General features: G+C 45.3%; 1 protein-coding gene across 1 annotated transcript; it reads left to right on the top strand.

Moving 5' to 3' along the window:
- Window positions 1–212: 212 nt before the first annotated feature.
- On the top strand, window positions 213–25960 carry LOC127632973 (uncharacterized). The gene is made up of 2 exons (XM_052111828.1): window positions 213–248; window positions 23630–25960. Exon 2 carries the CDS (start codon window positions 23668–23670, stop codon window positions 24676–24678), a length of 1011 nt encoding a protein of 336 aa, XP_051967788.1. The 5' UTR covers window positions 213–248; window positions 23630–23667; the 3' UTR covers window positions 24679–25960.
- Window positions 25961–27813: the final 1853 nt, after the last annotated feature.

Genomic DNA, 27813 nt, shown 5'->3' on the forward strand with positions numbered 1-27813 from the left:
TGCTTTTTCCAAGAGAGGGAGCAGGGAATTTCAGCCCTGAGGTATATTTTAATTACTCTGATATTGTAATATATTTTTCTTAGTATACCTTTGTCGAATTCATACCTGGTCAGCATCTATTACTGTCAATTTTCAATCTTGTTCTTGCTATTGTTCTTGTATGTTTTCCTACATACTATCATCTCATGCTATTTTTTCAATGCAGGTACTTCTTCAGCATATCACTTGGCCGCGTGAGGATGATGAAGGTGATGACGATTGTTCAGTTGACACCAAATGTCGCATGTCAGGCTATCTTCAACAGTTGATGTGCTGTTAGTTACTGTATAAGTTCCTTAGGTTAACATGTGGGTGGATTTTTAAGCAAATTTGTCATCGTACTGTTTTCAGCTCATTAGTCACAGTCTAACTGGTCTCATTCTAAAAAATTACTTTTCTTTAAACAATGTATCTCAAGGGTTTAGACTAGTCTTCTGTTGAGAGTAAGCTGTTAGTGACATAGTTGGTAATTTATCCTGATAACTAGTGTTGTGGCAAAAAATTATTAACCAACCATTATCACTGCGTAAGTGACACTCTGAATCAAACAGTCTTTTAAAAGAATTTATTATTATTCTTTTTTTTTGTGGGGATATTCCCTTAAGTATTAGCAAGCAAGTAAAGACTTTATCTGAAGCCGGGCTAAATGAGTAAACACTGTTACTGCATTTTTGACATGGAAATCAGACCCTCAGTCACCTCAGTATAAACAAGAAATAGTGCACAGATTAAGTAGGAAAAACACATCAATTTAACATTTTGGTTATGTCAGCAGGCTATAAAAATACAAGAATAAAAGTAGAATAAAACCCCTCATTTCAAACCCTCTCCTTGTACGTCATCTCGTAACACGGATGACCGCTGCTTACAACCCTCTTTACATATCAAAACATTCTCAGAAATAAAAGACATACCTCATTTTAACATTTCACAGTAGCTCTCGCTTCTTGTATCATCATATTTGTGTTCATCATCCTCTGGATAGACTGTAATTTTTTACCAATTGAACAGATATCCTTGCTTTAACCAGTCTCTGTACTGAGCTGAAAACACACGTTATGATGCATGGTAGACATAACATTATCAACAGTCCTATCACCGCAATTGGTAACACAGTTTGAATCAGCCAATACCCCCATCCTCCCCAGGGATTCATAAACCAAGTAAACCATGTACTCTCAACATGTTCTGGCTCCTGTACGGCTTTTCTCATGTGTTCAATTACATTCGTGATGTTGTCACTGTAATCCGGAATATTGAAACAACAGGACATTCCCAACATTTTGCAAACTCCCCCTTTCTCTGCAGTTAACATATCAAGAACCAACCTGTTTTGAATGACCGCATCTCTTAACTGTTTCATTTAATCATTTATCATTGTCAAAGCATTTTCTGTACTATTAGCTATTGCTAATACTGTCCATGCTAGCCCATTTATCGTATTAATTGTTACCGTTGTACCCACCCCTAAGAACAATGACTACCCCACATTTGCTCCAGGCGTCGTCCATGGATCAGATAATGTGTACCCTGCACATAACCAGGTGCCTTGTTTGGCAAATACACAGATGTACCCGCATTCATCAAAGCTGGATAACAACACCCTGTTGCAAAGTCATTATGCACATACTCTTACCCAGACCACACATTCCTGGCACTCTGAATGGGTGCCACGGTCTCGGACGCTCTATTTCTTCCGTTTGCTAGATCAGTACTGCAGCTGTGTGACCAGAATGTGTTAAGGAGTTCAGTCTTTGAAGCACTCAGAGTCTTATCTGTTTTGCTGATTAACGGTGCCCAGCCGGATGCTGTTTCCACAACTAGGGCTGCCTGCCTCTTCCAGTCTCCTCCCTTCTTCTTGTATCTGGCTCCTCTTAAACACATACAGCTAGAATGCAGGGGTCTGTTGTTAATATTCCTTGAATTGTGCTTGTGACCACATGATGGGGTTCACTCTGCACACAGGCCGTATTATTCTCGGTGGTTGGCCTTGCTCTTCCACTGATAGTGGTGCTTGGTGTTCAAACTTGACCTCGGCGTTTATTGACATTCACTCGGAACAATCACTTCCTGTTGCTGATTCTCCTGCGATGTGTGCGGAACTTTCCTGCAATGGTTGGCATGAATCCACGTAGCTCTCTCTGCGACCTTCACTGCCGTGTGCATCGTCAGTAGCACTTGGAATGGTCCCAGCCACCTTTTCGCCTTCTAGCTCTTTCTCCTCAGGTCACGAATCACAACGAAATCGCCAGGCCTGATTTTATGCAGGAAGTTTTCAGCAACCTTCCCCTGAGCAGCTTTCACCTGAACACAAACATTGGACAACAGAGAAGACATTTCTCTGCAATAATTCAACATGTCATTCTCACACAGATCTGTTGATGGCAGCCTTTTTCTACCCCCCTCTATTCCCATGAATGGGGGTCTACCAAAAAGTATTTCAAATGGACTTAAATTTGTTTTGACTCTTTTTCTTATTCTGGTGTACATCAACACAATTGGGAGTGCTTTAACCCATGTGAGCCCACTTTCATCACAGCACTTAGCCAATTTGTTCTTGATTGTTTGATTCTCCCTCTCAATAGCGCCTCCACTGGCAGCGTGGTAACTGCAGTGTGTTCTCATGTCAATTCCCAAAAACTGACCCACCTGCTTTATTGCTTCATTGACAAAGTGTGTCCCATTGTCCAAGCTGATTTTTCTTGAAATTCCCCATCTCAGGACAATATCGGTTAAAAGAGCTTTCGCTACTGCTGCCGAGTCTTGATTCGAGGTTGGGAAGGCCTCAACCCATATGGACCACAAGTCAACCATCACCAGGCAGTATTTCTGTTTCCCACAAGGGGTTAACTCAAAAGGCTCTCCTGATGGTGGTTGAGATACTATAGGTGTTTTTATCCCTCTTGCCACGTTATGTGTGTTACAAATGACACATCTTTTGCAAATATTTTCAGCAAATATTGTGAAACCCTTTGTAAACCACAATTCTTTCATTTGCGCAACCATCCCCGCTTTTGATACGTGGTCTAACCCGTGTGTCAACTTACAATAATGAGGAAAGAAGTGTTTGGGTAAACAAGGCATGCCATCACAGCTCATCCACACATTCTCCTTAAAGCTACAGCCAGCCGCCTTCCACTTGATTTTCTCCTCACCTGTGGAAAAAGTTTGCATGCTCTGTAAACAAGAAGAAATGTTGAGGTTATTGTCAGATATCAAAGCACACGTAGTCTCTTTTGTCTCCATCGCTGCCGCGGCCTTCGCTGCCGCGTCTGCTCGTGCGTTTCCTGTTGAGACTGAACTGTTATCGTTAGTGTGCACTGCACATTTGCAAATCGCGACCTTGTCTGGTAAAAGAATGGCCTCCAAATGCTCAGACACAAGAGATGCATTTAATATTGATCGATTTCGCTTTGGCTCTCAACGAAGGCAGTCGCATTTTCTCACCCTCTCCCTACCCTTATCTTCCCTGCTTTGCTCCTCTCGTCATATCTAGTCTACTGTCTTGTACTTGAGAGACTCTCTCAGCACTGCTCTTCGAACTAAGACATCATGGATTTGATCAACTGGTCTCTCAACGCAATTGACACCATCTTCTCGACGAGAAGCTTGGGTTCGGGGGAACCTGTCTGCCCTGACGGAACGTTCGCAGCTGGCTACACGATGGACGCGTGGGAGAGGTGGCGGGTCGTGTCTCTGGCGGCTCTTTCCGTGGAGGACGTTGAAGATATCTACCTATTCGGTACCATGATAACAGGTCAGGAGTTAAGAAGATGGTGACAGCTGTCCAAAGCCCCACAAGGCTGCCCGTCATGATTGAAACAGTGGGCAGAGCTGTCTGCACTCAGACTGGGTCTATGAACCAAAATATGGATAACATCATGGAGAAGCTCACAGCTTTGCAAAGGCAAATGGATCGTTTCAGAGACCAAAATGGACCAGGAGAATAGCCGTGTAAATTAGAATGCGGCTACTCTCCTTAAGACCAAACAATCCCAATCTTATCTGTTTCGGGCGCCCTCAACCAGCACTGGCCTTGGCCAAGGCCGCTGTTGGAACAACAACTCCCTCGGAAGAGCACTGCAGTGAGCCACTCTCGAGTTCCTTCCCCGACTCCCCAGACACCTGGTGATTGTTGACTATGTCTGGGACCTGATCAACGTTGTCTCCATGGCAACTTGCTGTGTATTGCTATGACAACCCTGCGGACTGAGGCACCTAGATTAGATGCTGGCATAGCGACTCTCCAGGCCTACACACACATGATCTCTTACACATATATTCAGATATGCAATCATCCGCCTGATACCCTATCCCTCGCCTTCGCCGCTTTGTACCCCCAGTCTGACAGGCGGGTCTGTGACCAGCGCCGAACATGGCTGCAGGTCCGGATGGCTGCTTGCCTGTGCTGGGCCACCTCCACCCCCCAATCCCCTCCCCTGTTGCAAGTCTTGTTCATGTCGTAGAGTGTAATGATTATGTGCTAATGTTGCTGAGGTGTTTTTTTTCCTGTCCCACACTGTACTTCTTAAGGAGCATAGTCTGGGGGCTGCCTTTTTTCTCCTCTCCTCTCCTTATGTCATGCTGTATTTCTTTCTAAATTCCCTGTCTTCCTGTCCTGCATACCCCCTTGTCATATGTATGTTTGTATGGACAGGTCGATGGCCAATTTCACTGGTTTACTATGTGACAATAAAGGACTACTACTACTACTACTACTACTACTATTGGACGACCATCTGACTTCAATCATTTTCTGTGCTTCCATAAAGCACCAAAATCGTGTGTTACCCCAAAGGCATAATGCTAATCTGTGTAAATTGTCTGCCATAAGTTTACATGCTTCTGTTAAAGCAACCAGTTCAGCTGCCTGAGCTGAATAATTTGATGGCAGTTTGCCAGATGTCACATCCTCAAATTCAGTGGTTAACCAACCTTATTCTTTCCTGTTGTGGACCTTTGGAAGCCGACCCATCCACAAAGAGGATATTGTCACAATTGTCCAATGGCGTGTCTAATAGATCTGGACGCGGTGTGCACACCTGTTCAAGCGCTGACAGACAACAGTGATGTCCCTCGCCATCCTCCTCTGTGGGGAGAAGTGTGGCAGGATTCATAGTTGTGCATCTTTTAACAGTTATGTTTGGCATGTCCAATAAAATTGTGTGGTACCTCAGCCATCGGGCTGTAGATAAATGTGACGTTATCTGTTCTTGCAAAATCATGTAGACTGCATGTGGAACCATCAAAGTTAAATCAGAATACCCCACAAATTCCCTGGATGCCAGTACTGCCAGTTCAGCAGCCGCCACAGCCCTCAAACAGTGTGGTAGACCTGCTGCTACTTCATCAAGTTTGGTTGAAAAATATGCCACAGGTCGCAGTCTGTCTCCATGAGTCTGCAAAAGAACAGAAGTCATAAACCCATTTTTCTCATCAACCATCTGAACAAACGGTTTGTTTACATCTGGCAGACCCAAAGTGGGAGCCAGAGCCATTTGCACTTTCATGTTAGTAAATGCCTCTTCGGCTTCGCTTGTCCAAACAAGCTTGTCACATGACCTCAGCCCCTTCCCTGTCATCAGGGCTCGCAAAGGCTGTTCAAGAATGGCATTATTAGGAATAAATGTACGACAATAAGCATACATTCCTAAAAATGTCAATAGTAGTTTTTTCGTAATTGGTTTTGGCACATCTTTTATGGCCATACACATTTGTCACAGATGGATTTACTGTTTGGTCTGATAACGTCCCAAAAACTTTATTTCCTGTTTCACACACTGCAATTTTGAAAGACTGACTTTGTGACCCTCTCATTCTTGGGGCTTCAAAAGGGACACAGAGTCAGCCACACACGTAGCTTCATCACACGCACAGATCAACAAATCATCCACATACTGTACTTGAATTTCAAAATCACATTTTGACATAAATGCTCCTACACTTCTCCTGTGTTTCACTTCTGCACTTATTTCAGCCCAATCTGTTGCTTTTATGCATTCTCTCACAAAGGGGCCCAGATCTGCTTACAGCTGCTCTTTGGCCTTGGTCGCTGTGACCCACACACACACACACACAAGACGAGACAGTCACAATGAGAATCAAAACTGCTTTATTTGCAGTGGTACAGTGGGGAAAATCCAGATGGAGAATGGTCGAGGAAAGCGAAGGGTCGAGAGCCGGGGAATCAAGATATAAACAAGGCAAGCGAGAGGAAAAGACAGGGGAACAAGGGGGGCTGGCAAGCTAAGGGGTAAATGAGAGGAGTACAAAACTAGACGAGACTAGCGGGGGGCGAAGATGCGGGGTAAACTAGAACAGGCGATGAGACGAGTGCAGGTGAAACTAATGTGCCGGAGTGCAGATGACGCAAGTGCAGGTGGTCATAATGTTCTGGGGATTGGAAGCGCGTGAGAAACTCGAGGAAGGGAGATTGCCTACGAGCATGTGAGTGAGTAGGAGCAAAGTGGGCGTGAGGGCTCGAGCGAGCAAAAAGAGCGCGAAAAGCTCGAGGGGGTGGAGTGAGGGAGTGTGCGTGTGTGTGCTAGCGGGGATGGGGCAGACGAGCGGGGTTCGTGACAGTACTCCCCCCTCTGAATAGGACGGCTCCTGACGGCCGCGGGAGGCGGTGCAGGATGATCGGGGGACAGACAAAGGGAAGTGAGACAGTCCATGGGCAGTTTCAAGGCAAGGTCAGGGTGAACATAGCGGACAGGCGGGTGGTCGGGAGATCTAGGGGGCAGCCATAGGGCAGAGGCTGGGTCAGGGGTCTGGAAGGCGACTGGAGGACAGGGACTTGGTCCGGGGGTCTGGAAGGTGACCACCGGACAGGAACAGGGTCAGGAGGCCAGGGAAGAGGCCACAGGACAGGGAGAGTGTCAGGGGGCCACCGGACAGGGTCAGGGGCCAGGGAAGAGCCGTGAAAGGCGGTGCCGTCAGAGGCGGCACTGTAGGCGGCTCTGGAGGTGGGGTTCTGGAAGGCTCTGGAGGTGGAGCCGAAGGAGGCTTTAGGGGCGAAGGCCTGAAAGGCTCTGGAGGTGGAGCCAATGACTGTGGCGCCGTGGGAGGCTCTAGAGGCGGAGGCCTGGAAGGCTCAGGAGGTGGCGCCAATGGAGGTGGCGCCATGGGAGGTCCCCGAGGCGACGACCTGGCAGGCTCTGTAGTCTCGGGGGGTAGAGCCGTAGCAGGCTCGAGGGGCGGAGCTCTAGAAAGCTCTGGAGTCTTTGGGATCAGAGCCGTGAGAGGCTCGGGAGGTGGAGCCGTGGGAGGCTCTGGAGGGGGAGCCGTAGGAGGCCCGAGAGGCGGAGCCGTATAAAGATCTGGAGTCTTTGGGAGCAGAGCCGTGAGAGGCTCGGGAGGTGGAGCCATGGGAGGCTCTGGAGGGGGAGCCGTAGGAGGCCCGGGAGGCGGAGCCGTAGGAGGCTCGGGAGGCGGAGCCGTAGGAGGCTCGAGAGGCGGAGCCATAGGAGGCTCGGGAGGCGGAGCCGTAGGAAGCTCTGGAGTCTCTGGGAGTAGAGCCGTGAGAGGCTCGGGGAAAAAGGTCGTGGAAGACTCGAGAGGCTCTAGAGGTGGGGCCCTGGAAGGCTCAAGAGACTCGAGGGGGGGAGCCATGAAAGACTCGAGAGACGAAGCCCTGAGAGGCTTGGAAGGTGGTGGAGCCCTGGAAGACTCGAGAGACGAAGCCCTGAGAGGCTTGGAAGGGGGTAGAGCCCTGAAAGACTCGAGAGGAGAAGCCCTGAGAGGCTTGAGGGGAGGAGGAGCCCTGAGAGACTCGAGAGGGGAAGCCCTGAGAGGCTTGAGAGGGGGAGGAGCCCTGAGAGACTCGAGAGGCGAAGCCGTGAGAGGCTTGAGGGGTGGAGCCATGAAAGACTCGAGGGACGGAGCCCTGAGAGGCTCGAGGGGAGGAGGAGCCCTGAGAGACTCGAGAGACGAAGCCGTGAGAGGCTTGAGGGGTGGAGCCATGAAAGACTCGAGGGATGGAGCCCTGAGAGGCTCGAGGGGAGGAGGAGCCCTGAGAGACTCGAGAGGCGAAGCCGTGAGAGGCTTGAGGGGTGGAGCCCTGAAAGACTCAAGAGGAGAAGCCCTGAGAGGCTTGGGAGGGGGAGCCCTGAAAGACTCGAGAGGAGAAGCCCTGAGAGGCTCGAGAGGAGGAGCCCTGGGAGGCTTGGGAGGAGGAGCCTTGGGAGGCTCGAGGGGTAGAGCTCTGGGAGGCTCGAGAGACTTGAAAGGCAGAACCCTGGGGGGCTTGGGAGGTAGAGCTCTGGGAGGCTCGAGAGGAGGAGCCTTAGGAGGCTCGAGAGGAAGAGCCCTGGGAGGCTTGAGAGGAGCCCTGGGAGGCTTGGGAGGAGGAGCCTTTGGAGACTCGAGAGGCGGAGGCCGCGAGGGCTCTGAGGGGCGAGCAGAGGCTGGCAGAGCCGTGGAAGACTCTGAGAGCTGAGCAGAGGCTGGCAGAGCCGTGGAAGACTCTGGGGCGGAGCAGAACCCGGCAGAGCCGTGGAAGACTCTGGGGGCGGAGCAGAACCCGACAGAGCTGTGGAAGACTCTGGGGGCGGAGCAGAACCCGGCAGAGCCATGGAAGACTCTGGGGGCGGAGCAGAACCCGGCAGGGCCGTGGAAGACTCTGGGGGCGGAGCAGAACCCGGCAGGGCCGTGGAAGACCCTGGGGGCGGAGCAGAACCCGGCAGGGCCGTGGAAGACCCTGGGGGCGGAGCAGAACCCGGCAGAGCCGTGGAAGACTCTGGGGGCGGAGCAGAACCCGGCAGAGCCGTGGAAGACTCTGGGGCGGAGCAGAGGTCGGTAGAGCTGTGGAAGACTCTGAGGGAACCTCTGCGGTCTTGAGCACAAGACGAGACTGGGGAGAAGGGGCCCTCTTCCTTCTCTTGCGTCCTCGGCCAACAGGGGACATGGCCATGGGGACGGTCGAGGCTACAGGCGCTGGCTTGCCGACCGTGGCGGGCATGGGCGCTGGCTCGCCGGCCGTGGCGGGCATGGGCGCTGGCTCGTTGGCCGTGGTGGGCATGGGCGCTGACTCTCTGGCCGTGGCAGGCATGGGCGTTGACTCGCTGGCCGTGCCAGGCTTCGAGACTGGGGCCGAGACAGGCTTCGAGACTGGGGCCGTGACATGCCTCGGGACTGGGGCCGTGTCAGGCTTCGGGGCTAGGGCCGTGTCAGGCTTCAGGACTGGGGCCGTGTCAGGCCTCGGGACTGGGGCCGTGTCAGTCTTGAGGACTAGGGCCGTGACAGGCTTCGGGACTAGGGCCGTGACAGGCTTCGGGACTGGGGCCGCGACAGGCCTCGGGACTGGGGCCGTGTCAGGCTTCGGGGCTAGGGCCGTGTCAGGCTTCGGGGCTAGGGCCGTGTCAGGCTTCGGGACTAGGGCCGTGACAGGCTTCGGGACGAGGGCCGTGACAGGCTTCAAGACGGGGGCCATGGTAGGCTTCAAGACGGGGGCCGTGGTAGGCTTCAAGACGGGGGCCGTGGTTGGCTTCAAGACGGGGGCCGTGGTATGGAATGCTGGTTCAGTTTCTGCCTCCCCCACAGTAAACGAGGAACCAGCGTACAGTAGGGCGAGGTCAATAAACTGAGCCAGGTTGAGAGAGCAGCGACCACCAGGCATGAATGATGAGGCTGGCTCATTCAGTCCATATTGAAAAATGTCTTTTAGAGCCACCTCATCAAAATTCACCTGGTTAGCCAGGGCACAAAAGTCAACCACATAAGCCTCCAAGGGTTGACTCCCCTGACGCAAACCCAAGAGTTGGGCCGCTGGGTCCATAATGTTAAGGGCACGGTTTAAAGTTCTATAACCGCTGCCCGGCATAACCAACTCTTGGTAAGTGCCCGAAGAGCGGTCAAACCTCTCAGGGGGTTGAAGGCTCACGGCGCTCAGAAATGCGTTGGGAGCATAAACGGGCTCAGGGACAGACACAGGTAGACCAGGGTGACAAAAATCAAAAATCGCACGTACCTGCTGTCCCTGGGCTGTGAGCGCGCGATCATGACTCCCAACGGTAGATCCTGTTGCAGAGCGTGCAGAAAAAATCCGCTCTAGTGAGCTGCGTACATCCACTGCGTGATGCATTGTGACTGTCTTCGGTGAGGTTGGTTATTCTGTGACCCACACACACACACAAGATGAGACAGTCACAATGAGAATCAAAACTGCTTTATTTGCAAAAAGCAGGGGAAGGTACAGTGGGGAAAATCCAGATGGAGAATGGTCGAGGAAAGCGAAGGGTCGAGAGCCGGGGAATCAAGATATAAACAAGGCAAGCGAGAGGAAAAGACAGGGGAACTAGGGGGGCTGGCAAGCTAAGGGGTAAACGAGAGGAGTACAAAACTAGACGAGACTAGCGGGGGGCGAAGATGCGGGGTAAACTAGAACAGGTGATGAGACGAGTGCAGGTGAAACTAATGTGCCGGAGTGCAGATGACGCGAGTGCAGGTGGTCATAATGTTCTGGGGATTGGAAGCGCGTGAGAAACTCGAGGAAGGGAGATTGCCTACGAGCATGTGAGCGAGTAGGAGCAAAGTGGGCGTGAGGGCTCGAGCGAGCAAAAAAAGCATGAAAAGCTCGAGGGGGCGGAGTGAGGGAGTGTGCGTGTGTGCTAGCGGGGATGGGGCAGAGGAGCGGGGTTCGTGACAGTCGCTGATTAAGTGTGGCAGTGTTCCCTGCTATCAAATAGAACTGCATTTGTTTTTCTGTCAGGCAAGCTGAGAGCGCACACACATTTTCTGTCCAGAAAATCGTATCAAATTTCACAGTCTCATTTTCTACCCCATTAAACCACTCCTCCTCATATTGTGGTTCCTGTTCAATTAAGACATGTGACATGCAATGCAAATGGTCAGGCATCATATTTTCTGTGTTAAATGACATTGTTCGATCCTTTGCCAATTTCAAGATCATTTTTGCCCAATCATCATTTTTCACACACCATTCATATGCCCACTGCGGTTCAAATTTAGAACAACATATTTGTGGTTCTTCCTCAATGCTAATTCCAAAGGAAGTAAGGGTCAAATTCAATTCACACATTAAATCTCTGGCCATTTGAGGTACCGGACAAGCTGGTGAACACAGAAACGCAAAATGTTCTCCCCTTCTCCGTCTCACACTCCAATGGCACTGTGAATTTTTTCAGAAATCAAATGGCCCGAGGCCAAAGTGCTATCATGCACTGAACCCGTCAATTTTGGGACACATGGCAAGTCACATGGTCGTATCGTAGAATGGCCAGCCCCAGAATCTACGAAAAAGTGTACTAATGTCCCATCAACTAACATTTGATATCTCGGCATTTGTAAAAACCCTGAACTTTTGTACATCCTCAAACAATCATCCGAAACATTATCACATAGTGTATGTGTGTGTGGTTAAGAAATTTTCACTTCCCTTTTCTGTAGCCATCAGCTGATTACCCTGTGCTCGACCCCCCCCCCTGCTCTCTGCTTTTCTTGCTTCAGTCTGCCTTTCTCTTCCCCAGACAGTCTATATCCCCATGTCCCTCTTGTTTGCACAGTTTGCATTTCGTGCATTCTCTGAACTCATGGTCATCACTCTCACACAAGCCGCAATTCCACTTCCGCTGATTTCTGTAGCCTCTCTTCTTTTTGTCGGCCCACTTCTGCTGTGGTTTCGATGTACTGACATTAAGACTATAGTTGCACAACTGCCAGCTGAAGCTCTTTCTCCCCCTTCGCCTTGACTTTGTCTTTCTTTGTCAGCAGCTGTTCCTCTGCGTGTTCAGCGTGTGCCAGGGTGGAGGTCAGCCGCTCTTCCATTCAATGTAACTTGCTTTCAGTGCTTGTGTGATCTCAGGTCTCAGAAAAAAGTTCATTCAGTTCTCCTTCACTGCCAGAGTCAGGAGGAGCTACTTGTGGTGCTGGCACAATCGCCGTTGCATGTGGGGAAACACAAACATACTTTTCATTAGTCGGTTCTGGTGGTGCTGACACACAAACAGATCTTTCACACATTTTATTTTAGTTTTTTCCTACACTTTTAAATCCTACATGATAATTCTTTCTGCATTCTTCTATCTGCTTCCTTAAGCCAACAGCCCACTGTCTGTTCACATTCTTTACACACATGTTGAACGCAGCCACAACAACCTCTTTGCGCCCCGCTGCCCTGTTCCACTGATTCTCGCACCACTCTCAGTCTAGTCGTGCTCAGTGTTCCCTCCCCTGGGGAAATCATGGTATTTGATCTGTTTCTCTATGTCCTGCATACATTTTCTCCTATAGTTTTTTCTCATTTGACAGAAAACCGGTGTATCAAATTTGGCAAGCTTGCTTTGAGATTTCCCCATACTGGCTGTTTCTGTTTCTCTGTGGATTTACCGTTCGACGCGCGTTTAATAATCTGTCGGACGTCTCCAACAGATCTGATTTCTTAACACAAGATCAGCTAAGGGTGAACTCCCTAGTGCTTTGTTAATTACGGTTTGCTCAAAATCTTTCTCTGGAGTACATTCCAGCGCTCAGTATTTCAGCTAACCTAATTAAACCATTTTTGCGAGAACTCAGTCTCTGTTTATAAAACCTCTTGACCTGTTCGTAGAACTCAGTTTCTGCTCGAGAACCTCTTGTACTCGCACCACAGAAAACAGTCTCAGCCACTATGGTTCACTCACTCTTATACCAAAAGAAAATAATTTAGTCATCCCTTACCAGAGATATTTGGGTTGCCACGGGTTCGTTTTCATTTGATTCCAGTGGAGTTTCTCCTGGCCCTGATGCGTTCGGCCCCTCTCTCTTAAGCTTAAGAGGTAGAGCTGGAACTTCTCAGTCCAGGTGGCCAAACACCGTCTGCTCTCAGGTCCAGAAGGCACTTCCATGGAATCCCACTATTCTGACACCAAATTGTTGTGGCAAAAAATTATTAACCAACCATTATCACTGCGTAAGAGACACTCTGAATCAAACAGTCTTTTAAAAGAATTTATTCTTGCAAGAAGGACCCAGTCATTACACAGGAGTTAATCTGTGCCATGAGTGAGACGCTGAAGGGGAGGGCTGACTTGTTTTTTATACCTCTTTTATTCCAAGGTCTCTAACAGAAGCAGATCCTCCCCCTCTGCATTCCTCAGACACAGGGGCATTCCCTTGCAATGACTATTACTGATCAATGAGTATAAAAATTTCTACAACACTAGTAAAGTTACATTTAGATTTTTTTGTTGATAATTTCATTTGTTGTTGCCATTTTATTAATCCATTTTAATCTACTCCATAGCAACACCAAGTGAACTGACCGATTTGTTCAAATTCTGGTCTGGATGGGAGATTCTACCAACAAGTCTCTCTGTAGAGGTTGTCAAGGGCAGATACCCCACAGCCTCCACCTGCTATGAGACCTTGCGCATCCCAGAGCATTACAAAGATTACACATCTTTTAAATTTGATATCCTGTCCTGTATTCGCACTACCCAGTCAGGATTTGGTCTTGTGTGAAAGTGACATCTTGGCCTGTATTTGCACTTGCACTAAAGATGTTGCTGTAACTTTTAAGCTTGTTAGCTGTTAAAATGGTTCTGTTAAAAATGTTAATGTTTAAGAGTTGTTGGCTGAATTGTTATACTTGTAAACCTGAACAGAACGGTCACTGGAGAGGGAGTACTTCACACAGATTCTCCAGAACATGCTCTGGGAGATTCCCAGCCCTCCTTACTCTACCAAATGAACACACCTGATTAGTTTAGTGACATTGCATGTTTTGGGCATACGTTCCAAATCTGAATTTTAAAATGTTCCTTGTCAACCTTGTTCCTCTCTACACAAATAAACCATTCAAGCAGGAATTAAAAGTGAACTTGACGGTACTGGTTTTATTTTATCAGACTGTTACAGCTGAAGAGGATGAAGGCCCCTTTGCAGTACTACAAAATATCTGTCAACCTCAGCTTTCACAAAAATCTGGTGTACATGAAGTTTTTTCCTTTAGGTGATGTAAAACTAATCAGAATAACAGAAAAATTCTGGACAAATGTGGCAGTTGCAACAACTTTTGAATGGTGTGACATCCCTGCAATGTCATAAGGCAAACATTTAAAACCTTTTAAGGAAAGAAGTGTTACTTAATTTTTTCCATTGACCCAGATTTATTTATAGAACAATCTAAATATGTGATTACAACATAAATATGGTATATTTGCGGATTGTCTTAACAACACATATCCTCACTTGTTTGAAAATAACACTGTTGTTCTAGCTTGTTGTTACAATTTCTCAACAGCAGTTAAGCAGCAATTTCCTGTTTCCCACCGGCTTCATTGAGGTAGATAGACTCTTTTTCATGTGGGGAAAGGTATCCATTGACTTTTTATTGCTGATGTTTTTTTCTCTCATCAGCAATTGTCTTAGTCACTGTTGAGTTTAAAAGTTAAGTCATTCTGATTCTCAGATCAGTTAATTCACAGAAAATGCTCACAAAATTGAACAGCAGCAATGTAAATGTTGCAGCCCTAGGACTGGGATGCAGTTGTTGGGTTAACTGAATCTCTTAAAGCTGTTATTTGTCCATTAGTAAGTGGGCATTCTGTGTCTGGGAAAATGATGCTCGAGTTGTCATCACGAGGTGTCCACTGTTTCCCCACTCAATACCAGGAATGTCCATACCCTACAAAGAGAAAAATCTTTGAATTTTGTTAGATAAACAGTAGGCACACTTTCAAATACTATGCGATCTTGGGTTCCAACTACACTATTCATTAAAATCACATGTACCTGTGTGTTATCTGGTCCAGGAATTGAGTGATGTGTACAACCCAGCACCCACAGGGGTCACGTGGCCCTCTTCTTCAAGGTAGTGGAGAACATCATAGTAGATGCTTGTTACAGCTACTCACAGGTCTCTCCACAGCCACTCAATACTGGAAAATTATAAAATTGACAAAAACCATTTAAACTTAATATAAAAGATTAACTTCCACTCACATCCCCAAATAACCAATTAACAGGCAACATCAACAAGTGCACACAAATAGATGTATTTTTAAACTATATCCATCTGATTTAATGGTTAAAAAAATTGTTTTTGAAGTTCCAGCTCTACCTCGTAAGCTTAAGAGACAGGGACCGACCGCATCAGGTCCAGGAGAAACTCCACTGGAATCAAATGAAAACGAACCCGTGGCAACCCAAATATCTCTGATAAGAGACAACTAAATTATTTTCTTTTGGTATAAGAGTGAGTGAACCATAGTGGCTGAGACTGTTTTCTGTATGGCATAACACACTTTCAAAATAATAGTTCTCCTGCTAGCACCACTAAATGGCATCAGTGAGGTGGCAGCTTTGAACTAGCAGTATCTATTCTGTTGAACAAACCGTTGGTTGTGAACACTCTCTTCCCGGATATAAAAGCTGCTCCTTCCAGTGCCACGGACTGTAAACATGAGATGAGCAATGTTGTAGAAATTTTGATACTCATTGATCAGTAATAGTCATTGCAAGGGCATCCCCCTGTGTCTGAGGAATATAGAGGGGGAGGATCTGCTTCTGTTGAAGACCTTGGGGAAAAGAGGTATAAAAAACAAGTCAGCCCTCCCCTTCAGGGTCTCGCTCATGGCACAGAGTAACTCCTGTGTAATGACTGGGTCCTTCTTGCAAGAATAAATTCTTTTAAAAGACTGTTTGATTCAGAGTGTCTCTTACGCAGTGATAAGGGTTGGTTAATAATTTTTTGCCACAACAATGTGGTGTCAGAATAGTGGGATTCCTTGGAAGTGCCTTCTGGACCTGAGAGCGGATGGTATTTGGCCACCTGGACTGAGAAGTTCCAGCTCTACCTCGTAAGCTTAAGAGACAGGGACCGACCACATCAGGGCCAGGAGAAACTCCACTGGAATCAAATGAAAACGAACCCGTGGCAACCCAAATATCTCTGATAAGAGACGACTAAATTATTTTCTTTTGGTATAAGAGTGAGTGAACCATAGTGGCTGAGACTGTTTTCTGTGGTGCGAGTACACGAGGTTCTCGAGCAGAAACTGAGACCTACGAACAGGTCAAGTGGTTTTCTAAACAGAGACTGAGTTCTCGCAATTTTTTTTTAATTAGGTTAGCTGAAATACTGAGCGCTGGAACGGACGTCCGACAGATTATTAGACGTGCGTCGAACGGTAAATCCACAGAGAAACAGAAACAGCCAGTATGGGGAAATCTCAAAGCAAGCTTGCCAAATTTGATACACTGGTTTTCTGTCAAATGAGAAAAAACTATAGGAGATGCAGGATATAGAGAAACTGATCAAATAAAATGTTTTCCCCAGGGGAGGGAACACTGAGCACGACTAGACTGAGAGTGGTGAGAGAATCAGTGGAACAGGGCAGCGAGGTACAAAAAGGTTGTTGTGGCTGCGTTCAACATGTGTGTAAAAAATGTGAACAGACAGTGGGCTGTTGGCTTAAGGACGCAGGTAGAAGAGAACAAAAGCAAATGCAGAAAGAATTAGCATGTAGGATTGAAAAGTGTAGGGAAAAAAACTAAAATAAAATGTGTGAAAGATCTGTGTGTGTGTCAGCACCACCAGAACCGACTAATGAAAAGTATGTTTGTGTTTCCCCACATGCAACGGCGATTGTGCCGGCGCCGCCGGCGTATAATCATCACTATCCCGTGGTGGAGCTGAAAGCCCTGAAACTGAACCCCGACCTCGACTGCTCTCCGCCCAGAAGACAAGCACCACAAGCAGCTTCTCCCGACTCGGACAGTGAAGGAGGCCTGAATGAACTTTTATTTCTGAGAGACCTGAGATCGCGCAAGTGGTGAAAGCAAGTTACATTGAATGCAAGAGCGGGTGGCTGACCTCCACCCTGGCACACGCTGTGCATGCGGAGGAACAGCTGCTGACAAAGAAAGACAAAGTCAAGGCAAAGGGGGAGAAAGAGCTTCATCTGGCAGTTGTGCGGCTACAATCTAATGTCAGCGCATCGAAACAGCAGCAGAAATGGGCCGACAAGAAGAAGAGGCTACAGAAACCAGCGGAAGTGGAATTGCGGCTTGTGTGAGACTGACGACCATGAGTTCAGAGAATGCACGAAATGCAAACTGTGCAAACAAGAGGGACACTGGGCTACAGACTGTCCGGGGGATGAAAAAGCAGACTGAAGCAAGCAGAGCGGAGAGCATCGAGGAGGGGGTCGAGCTGAGGGTGATCAGCTGCTGGCTACAGAAAAGGGAAGTGAACATATTTTACGCACACATACACTGATTTACAGACTGCTCTCTGCAATGAAGAAAATGCATGCAAATCTTTGAGTGTGACTGATGAAGCTTTATGTGATAATGTTTCGGATGAATGTTTGAGAATGTACAAAAGTTCAGGGTTTTTACAAATGCTGAGATATCAAATGTTAGTTGATGGGACATTAGTAGATTTTTTGGTAGATTCTGGGGCTGGCCATTCTATGATACGATCATGTGACTTGCCATGTGTACCAGAATTGACAGGTTCAGTGCATAAAGAGCACTTCGGCCTCGGGCCATTTGATTTCTGAAAAATTCACAGTGCCCTTGGAGTGTGAGACGGAGAAGGGGAGAACATTTAAACATGCGTTTCTGTGTTCACCAGCTTGTCCGGTACCTCTAATAGCCAGAGATTTAATGTGTGAATTGAATTTGACCCTTACGGGGGTTCCTTTGGGATTAGCATTGAGGAAGAACCACAAATATGTTGTTCTAAATTTGAACCGCAGTGGGTATATGAATGGCGTGTGAAAAATGATGATTTGGCAAAAATGATCTTGAAATTGGCAAAAGATCGAACAATGTCATTTAACACAGAAAATATGACACCTGACCAATTCCATTGCATGTCACATGTCGTAATTGAACGGGAACCACAATATGAGGAAGGGTGGTTTAACAGGGCAGATAATGAGACTGTGAAATTTGATACGATTTTCTGGACAGAAAATGTGTGTGCGCTCTCAGCTTGCCTGACAGAAAAACAAATGCAGTTCTATTTTGATAGCAGGAGAAGCTGCGCCACATTTATCAGCGATCAAGGCCAAAGAGCAGCTGTGTACAGATTTGGGCCCCTTTGTGAGAAAATGCATGAAAGCAACAGATTGGGCTGAAATAAGTGCAGAAGTGAATTTGTGGAGTATTCTGATTTAAATTTGATGGTTCCACACGCAGTCTACATGATTTTGCAAGAACAGATAACGTCACATTTATCTACAGCCCGATGGCTGAGGTACCACACAATTTTATTGGACATGCCAAACATAACTGTTAAAAGATGCACAACTATGAATCCTGCCACACTTCTCCCCACAGAGGAGGATGGCGAGGAACATAACTGTTGTCTGTCAGTGCTTGAACAGGTGTGCACACCGCGTCCAGATCTATTAGACACGCCATTAGACAATTGTGACAATATCCTCTTTGTGGATGGGTCGGCTTCCAAAGATCCACAAACAGGAAAGAATAAGGTTGGTTACACGATAACCACTGAATTTGAGGTCGTGACATCTGGCAAACTGCCATCAAATTATTCAGCTCAGGCAGCTGGACTGGTTTAACAGAAGCATGTAAACTTATGGCAGACAAATGTGTGACAATTTACACAGATTCGCGTTATGCCTTTGGGGTAACACGATTTTAGTGTGGAAAATTTCTGAAGTCAGATGGTCGGCCAATATTAAACGCATCTCTTGTGTCTGAGCTTTTGGAGGCCATTCTTTTACCAGACAAGGTCGCGATTTGCAAATGCGCAGTGCACACTAACGATAACAGTCTCAACAGGAAACACACGAGCAGACGCAGCAGCGAAGGCCGCGGCAGCGATGGAGACAAAAGAGACTACGTGTGCTTTGATATCTGACAATAATCTCAACATTTCTTCTTGTTTACAGAGCATGCAAACTTTTTCCACAGGCAAGGAGAAAAACAGGTGGAAGGTGGCTGGCTGTAGTTTTAAGGAGAATGTGTGGATAAGCTGTGATGGCATGCCTTGTATACCCAAACACTTTTTTCCTCATTATAGAAAGTTGATACACGGGTTAGACCATGTATCAAAAGCAGGGATGGTTGTGCAAATGAAAGAATTGTGGTTTACAAAGGGTTTCATGATATTTGCTGAAAATTTGTGCAAAAGATGTGTCATTTGTAACACACATAACGTGGCAAGAGGGATAAAAACACCTATAGTATCTCAACCACCATCAGGGGGGCCTTTTGAGTATCTGATGATGGATTTCTTTGAGTTAACCCCTTGTGGGAAACAGAAATACTGCCTGGTGATGTGGTCCAAAAGGGTTGAGGTTTCCCAACCTCGAAACAAGACTCGGCAGCAGTAGCGAAATCTCTTTTAACCGAGATTGTTCCAAGATGGGGAATTCCAAGAAAAATCAGCTCGGACAATGGGACACACTTTGTCAATGAAGCAATAAAGCAGGTGGGTCAGTTTTTGGGAATTGAACACACTGCAGTTACCACGCTGCCAGTGGAGGTGCTATTGAAAGGGAGAATTAAACGATCAAGAACAAATTGGCTAAGTGCTGTGAGGAAACTGGGCTCACATGGGTTAAAGCACTCCCAATTGTGTTGATGTATGCAGAATGAGAAAAAGAGTCAAAACAAATTTAAGTCCATTTGAAATACTCTTTGGTAGACCACCATTCATGGGAATAGGGGAGGGGGGGACAAAGGCTGCCATCAACAGATCAGAACAGATTGTGTTCAGGTGAAAGCTGCTCAGGGGAAGGTTGCTGAAACCTTCCTGCATAAAATCAGGCCTGGCGATTTCGTTGTGATTTGTGACCTGAGGAGAAAGAGCTAGAAGGCGAAAAGGTGGCTGGGACCATTCCAAGTGCTACTGACGACTCACACGGCGGTGAAGGTTGCAGAGAGAGCTACGTGGGTTCATGCCAACCACTGCAGGAAAGATCCGCCCACATCGCAGGAGAATCAGCAACAGGAGGAGATTGCTCCGAGTGAATGTCAATAAACGCAGAGGTCAAGTTTGAACACCGAGTACCACTATCAGTGGAAGAGCAAGGCCAACCACAGAGAATAACACGGCCTGTGTGCAGAGTGAACCCCATCGTGTGGTCACAAGCAGTAATCATTGTGAAAAGGTACGAACTGAAAAGAATTCAAGAACAATGCGAGATGGTTTAAAGCAGGATGGTCTGACTGCAGGGTCAGAATCAACATGAAGGACAGAACAGCGGACAACTGTACAGCCGTCATCAATGACAAAGAAGTCAACTTCACATGCCCATTCAGCAAGCCACATGAAACTTCACCTGCAGCAGTGTGGGTGTGTGGCAACAGGGCATTTCATCGGATGCCAAAGAAATGGTCAGGGTGTGTTTCCAGCTCTGTACAGAGACTGGTTAAAGCAGGGATGTCTGTTTAATTGGTAAAAAAATTACAGTCTATCCAGAGGATGATGAACACAAATATGATGATACAAGTAGCGAGAGCTACTGTGAAATGTGTTAAAATGAGGCATGTCTTTTCTTTCTGAGAATGTTTTGATATGTAAAGAGGGTTTGAAATGAGGGATTTTATTATACTTTTATTCTTTATATTTTTATAGCCTGCTGACATAACCAAGAGATGTGACATAACCAAAATGTTAAATTTATGTGTTTTTCCTACTTAATCTGTACACTATTTCTTGTTTATACTGAGGTGACTGAGGGTCTGATTTTATGTCGGAAGTGCAGTAACAGTGTTTACTCATTTAGCCCGGCTTCAGATAAAGTCTTTACTTGCTTGCTAATACTTAAGGGACTATCCCCACAAAAAACAGCCTAAGCTTTTTATTTTATTTTTTCCCAAATCTTATTTCACAAATGTTTAAGAGAGTGATCATTTATGCTAAAATTAGAGATGAAGAGTGTAAGTGTGATGATATGACTTAAAATTTGTCTTATTGTTTATTATTTTGATTGAGTAATCTGAATGATAAAAAGCGGGGAATTGTTGTAGAAATTTTAAAACTCATTGATCAGTAATAGTCATTGCAAGGAATGTAGAGGGGGAGGATCTGCTTCTGTTGAAGACCTTGGGGAAAAGAGGTATAAAAAACAAGTCAGCCCTCCTAAAATTCAGTGCTAGAAATTCAATGGCTTTTTTATTTCAAAATCTGGTGAGACAGATTTGCTTCCATACCTGATCCGCATAGCGTCTGTGAAGCTTGTTCATCTGAGTGTAGTCCTTGACTGTTATTCCTCAAAGCGATGCTACATTTTGAATAAGCACAACTTTTCCTTTCAGCGACGCAAAATTCAGCACGTCCTCTGGCAAAAGTTTGGCGGACAGATCATAAAACTTTTTGAGGGTCCCTGCATGCTTACACGAGCAGCTTACTATGTGCGAACGAAGTATGAAATACAGCCTTTTAAGGAAAAACCTGATCCTTGAGGCGCATATCATATCAATCAACTGTGCAAGTGGGTGGACAAAGAGAGACAGAGGTTTTATATATTACCTTACTAAATAACTAAATTAAGAATTTCCCCCAAATGTCATGAAATCTCAATATATATTTGAAGGCGTCAATACACACTTACACTTATTTACAAATTGTACAAAAATAAATAAATACAAAATAAAAAGATAAACACTGACATCTGATGTTAACTGGTGGGTATTGCATTCTAAGACCTGCGTCGTAGATGCGTTAAAGCCAAGGGCACCTATGGCCCTTTTCACAAGATGTAATTTAAATCTTTGGTGTCGCCAGAATGTGTCTGTGAAGTTTAAGCTCAAAATACCCAAAATATATTTTATTATACCATGTTGAAAATGCCAATTTTTGGGTGGGAATAAAAACGTTTTTGTGTGCGTGTCTTTAAATGCAAATGGTGGGCAGAGTTTTGACATCTCTGCTTCAGATAACAAGACATCATAAGCAATATGTCTGACAGCGAAAATAGTGATGTTCAGCCCTATGTTTGAACCAGAGTCAGACTCTGATGAGGGAGAGACTCTGTCAGAAGTAGCAACTTTGAGAATGAACCTGGAATTTTCCGAATGGTTATGTATTTATTTGTGGGAGAGTTTTTTTCAGCAGATTTGCAATGATGGATGAGCAACACAAATATTGTTACAACGTTCGCTATGCACTTTAATGAAACAACACACACAAACAAATATGTTGAACATGTTGTGTAATGTTCACTTATTAATTGGTGTACAGGTGCTGCCACTTTGTACAGAATCTGCGAGTGGCTTGTTATGAGACAGTGCTTATGATTAATGGGGATTAAAAAAAAAAAGGACTGGGTGGATTTTTATCATTATAGGGTGGTTGTGTACACACACTGCCAACACACATTTATGTTCAAACACCATGTAAAAGTGAATTTTGTATAATAGGTCCTCTATAACAAATGATTAATACAAAACAAAGTACTGCCATGTATTAAATAATAATACTAAATCTAAAGTTTTGATTTCACATCTTTCTTCTGTGCGTATTTTGAGCTTTTAACCTAGTCTGAACAAGGAGAGTTTAGCAGACAGACCACTGGTATCAAACCGAATAGGAGAAATTGGAATGCCCAATGGTCAACAGATATAGAAAATAAAGTCCTGCCTTACAGGTAAAAGAGGCAATCACCTTTTAGATACAGACATCGCCTGTCAGTGAACTCGACAACACACATGTGCAATAGCTGAACCAGCCTGAAGAGTATTTGCTCTTGTCAATTTGCATCTGCTGTAGTAAAGAAAAATCCTAATAGTTTCCTTAGTGTTTCTACACCAATGCCAATAGGCCTTGTTAATATGATCATATTGTATTATAGGTATGATACAATCAAAATACTACTGCTAGGCCTAATTTTTTTTACAGTGAATTCTTAAAATGAATGTATGATAGATGGATGTTATTCTCTCATCACTGGGAATACTGCATTGAAAATCTATTGAAATGAACTGATCCAGCTGAATAAAATCTGCTTCAAAGCAAACAAAGTCTTAATAGGCTATTGAGTAACAAAATGTAGCTAAACAAACATCCTTTCTGTAAAATCAGTTGGATAGCCCCTTATTGTGAGCAAATATGTTTTTGTTATGGACATGAATTGGTTAAAAGGACAGTGGCCAGTGGTGAACGACCCTTTAAATAGTCCAAGAGACAATGCCTCAAATTCAGTGGCGTCATACATATACAGCGGCAGATGCCGTGTAAATTCAGTGGCATCATTCATAAACAGTGTAACATCTAGATGTGTTTTTGTTCATGTTTTGTTTATGTCCTTTATTTTGAAAAGTTTGTTCATGTTCCATGCCATTTTTTGTTCCTGTTTTCTTGTCATGTTACCTTCCTGTTTCCCTCCATGTTCATGTGTCTTATTTTCATTGGTTCATTGTTTGATTACTTTGTTATCAGTTCTAGTTTGTCATTGGTTTTAGTTTATTGTCTTGTTATCTTGTTTAGAGTTCTGTTTGTTCATTGGCAATGTTTCCCCATGTCCATGTATTTAAGCCCTCATGTTTGCCATTGTCTCTTTTTAGTTTGTGTAGCACTGTTCAAGTTCATGTCAAGTTTAAGCCTTGCCTACCATGTTCATGTTTAAGTTTCAAGATTATGTTGTGTTTTATTCATGTTTATTGTTAGGGTTTTTGGTTTTCACTTTGATTGTTAAACTGCACGTCATGGCTGCCGCCACGCCAGAGTTCCACGTCATGGCCACCACCTCGCCAGAGTTCCACGTCATGGCTGCCGCCGTGCCAGAGTTCCACGTCATGGCTGCCAAGCCAGCATCCCATGTCATTACCCTATGTCTGCCATGGCCAAAGAGTGAACGCCCATGTCTGCCATGTCCAACGAGCCAACATTGCCAGCCTCGTCTGTTCCAGAGCCTGCACCGCCAACTTCGGGATTTCGTATCTGAGTCTCAGTCCATGCCTGCGACCACAGAGGTTGCTCCTGAAACTCAGTCCATGCCCACGACCACAGAGGTCGCTTCCGAGACTCTACCCTTGTTCACGACCACAGGGACCATCTCCGAGTCTCTGCCAATGTACACGACCACGGAGGTCGTTTCCCAAGTTATCCACGGCTCCACCTTCCACGACCTTGCCCCACGTCATGGCACCCAAGCCAGAGTCAGCTCGAGGCCATGTCACAGCCAAGCCAGAGTCAGCTGCAGGCCATGTCACAGCCAAGCCAGAGTCAGCAGCAGGCCATGTCACAGCCATGATCCGCCTGCTCCATGCCATGTCACAGCCACGCCTCAGCCTGCTCCATGCCATGTCACAACTGAACCCTGGACTGCTCCACGCCATGTCACAACTGAACCTCAGTCTGCTCCATGCCATGTCTTATCTGAACCCCGGACTGCTCCACACCATGTCTTAGCCGAACCCCGGACTGCTCCAAACCATGTCTTAGTCGAACCCCGGACTGCTCAACGCCATGTCACAACAGAACCTCAGTCTGCCCCATGCCATGTCTTAGCCGAACCCCGGACTGCTCCATGCCATGTTTCAGCCGAACCCCTTACGGCTCCATATAATGTCACAAACAAGCCTCTGCTCCATGGTCCAGGCCCGCCTCTGCTCCACATTCCAGCACCCCCCTCTCCCCAGCTCCTTCACAGTGAAGTTTGTTATGTTTTGGGGAGTTTGGAGCCACCCCTAGAGAGGGGGATATGTAACATCTAGATGTGTTTTTGTTAATGTTTTGTTTATGTCCTTTATTTTGAAAAGTTTGTTCATGTTCCATGCCATGTTTTGTTCCTGTTTTCTTGTCATGTGACCTTCCTGTTTTTATCAATGTTCATGTGTCTTGTTTTCATTGGTTCATTGTTTGATTACTTTGTTATCAGTTCTAGTTTGTCATTGGTTTTAGTTTATTGTCATCGTCTTCATCATTGCCATTGCCAGTGTAGCGTATGAATGAGAATCAGTGGACTCATCGATTCTGAATACAAAGAACCCCTGTAAGATCACTGAAATGGCGCCAGCTAGTCTGTGAAGTACAATGCGCTATTGACAGAGGGACACTCCAAATCCTCATGCTTTACCATGTGAGAAAGGCACGTGAAAAGTTGGCAACAAAGTGTGTCTTTCATTTAAAAACCTAGAAGGGCTTATTTTTAAGGAAATATGTTTAATCCCCGTATGTTTGTGTATGTCTGCTGTTAGATTAAACTAGTTAAGATTGTTTAGTTGTGTAATTAAACTCTGAGGCCTTATATAAAGGGTTTTAAAATGTATATCCACTTTTAAGTGTACCAAATACACGTTTCTTGGTATCAAATTAAACCTTACGACTTGTCCTTGCTGAATATAAATATAAGGGTACATTAAAAGGTATTCTGCTATGTTTTACTGTCTTTTGAGTGATTCAACCCAAAGCCTTTAAAGTCATAAAGTATGCAAATGAAGAGCCTTGGCAGAACAAAGAAACAAACTCGCGCCCAAAACGGAGGAGTCTCATTGGGTCACTTCTCCCAAAGGAGGGGTGACCTCCCTACCATAAAAGTCCGGCCCCAGCAGTGGATCGCTCTCTTACCTCTCTTTTGCTGCTCCCTCCCTTGCTCTCTTGCATCCCTTACGTCTCTTCTCTTCTGCACTCTTCCCCCGTTCTTCTGGACCCCTTCGGAACAACCCTTCAGCTCTCTCTCTTCCCCTCCCTCGGACTCCCCTGAACGCTCTGCAACCCTCCGGAACACCCGTCGACTCTTCAACAGTTACCCTCTAAGACGCTTCGAACTTTCCGCGAACAACCCACGCTCTGGAAACACCGACAGAAAGCCCATCTCAAGGACGCCACGAGGACACGACATACACACAGTCTTGCTCAGCTACACAAAGGTCCATTGTGCAAGTATTATTTCATTGAAATTCAAATGCGTTACAGTGTGTAACTTCCGTGCTGGCTCTAAAAGGGTTAACTGTTGAAACAAGTTTGCTATACCTCTAATCCTTTATTTTCCCTTACTGTGTGTACTTTGTTTATTTTATGTTTATTCTATGTTAAATGTGTGTTTGTTAAGTGTAGTGATATATCCTAGTTCCTTGTATTAAACCCAATTATGCGCTTGATTGTCTGTGTTTGTTGGTCATAAAACAAAGCCTCTTTAATGTGCGATCTAAAGCTACGAGCTGATATTATCAAAGTAAGTTAACGTGCTTTTGATGAATAAGCTTATACTAAAAATAAACCTTCTGGAGAATTGATCAGGAGTATTTAGCAAAGCGGTTCGCTGGACGAACTGACTGGTTGCGGTAGCCTACGGGTCATTTCCATTAAGGTGTTATTAAAATTAATATAGCCTGTCTGCACATGATGTATATTCCTAAATAATTATAATTTGTTGTGTTTAATTATCTATGTATATTTGAAGCAGACTCTTGGACTATATAAGCCCTTTTTGGGGCGTTTTTGTATGTATTGTTATCTAGTCAAAACCGTATGATTAATCATTGATTACGATCATTAATATTAGTCGTACATTCCCCAAACCTGACTTAGATACTCTACACCAGGTACAATCGTTACAAACAGCAGCATCTGCCTCGTAAATGAATTTTTTAATAAACAGCGGCAGATACCATAGAATTTCACTGGCATCATTCATAAACAGTGGCATCTGCCACGTAAATGCAGTGGCATCATCCATAAACTGTGGCATATACCATTTAAATTCAGTTGCACCAGATGGTTTGCTGAATGAATGAACAAACTACCAGTGCATGGTTGTTATTTTGCACTTTAACTTCACAGTAAAGCAATCGGCTGAAATGAGGGAATGGCAGATTTTGAGTCTCGCAGGCATATTCTGTGTAAGGCTTTTTATCGTAGTTGTATATACAGAATATATCGCAGTTATATTCTGTACTCTGGATTGAACACAGAAATCCAAATTAGGACTGGTTTACCACCCATCAGGGGCATCACTGTAGCATATAAATACAAAGTTAGGCCTTATAAAGACTGTTGATCACTGTTCAAAGAGAAATGCTGCATTGGACCTAAACTGTCATCCATTAGGATCTTCTATGATGACCAAAAAGAAGGTGAGAAGACTTCAGAATAAATGATTTGGACCATTCATCTTGATGGGGCCAGTTGGAGACCCCTTGGGAAGCCTTTATTGCTATGACACTGATATAACTGCATTCCAGCTTCTTATAAGAATGCAACACCATAAACTTGAAATGAAAAAGAGAACCTAGAGAGACCTTTGAAGTACAGTGTAGTAAATTGTAGGATTATTTAATTGAATATTGATATTAGTGTGACAGCACTGTGACCATATCAAGTGTGACAACAGGTACAAGGCTCAGCTGTGGTTTATTTACAACAGCTTGCATTTGAAAAATTATATATACCACACACACACACATACACACACACAGACACACACAAAACCCCAATTCTGAAAAAGTATGGAAAATGCAAACAAAAACAAAAAGGAGTGATTTGTAAATTCTATCAGAGACTATTTAGCAATGGAATTGCCCAATTAAGAAGCATTAGCACCCAAAGGTCAATTCACATAGAAAGGAAGTACCACCTTAAAGGTAAAAGAGACAATCACCCTTTATATACTGACATCGCCTGTCAATCATCTCCAAAATTCACATGTGGATGAGCTATAAAAGCCATGAAAACTGCTGGGTTTTTCTCGTAATTTAAGGTAAAGAAGCACAATTTATGACACCAGCATTGTCAGATTTTACTTCATATTAGAAATGTTATTTGATCGTAATCTTGACCAACCGTTTCTTGAGAGTTCAGTGTTCCCCCATTCAAGTAGATAGGAGCGGCTCTGTCATGACTGGAAATAT

This window comes from Xyrauchen texanus, chromosome 39 (genome assembly GCF_025860055.1).
Source record: "Xyrauchen texanus isolate HMW12.3.18 chromosome 39, RBS_HiC_50CHRs, whole genome shotgun sequence".
NCBI classification, from domain to species: Eukaryota; Metazoa; Chordata; class Actinopteri; order Cypriniformes; family Catostomidae; genus Xyrauchen; species Xyrauchen texanus.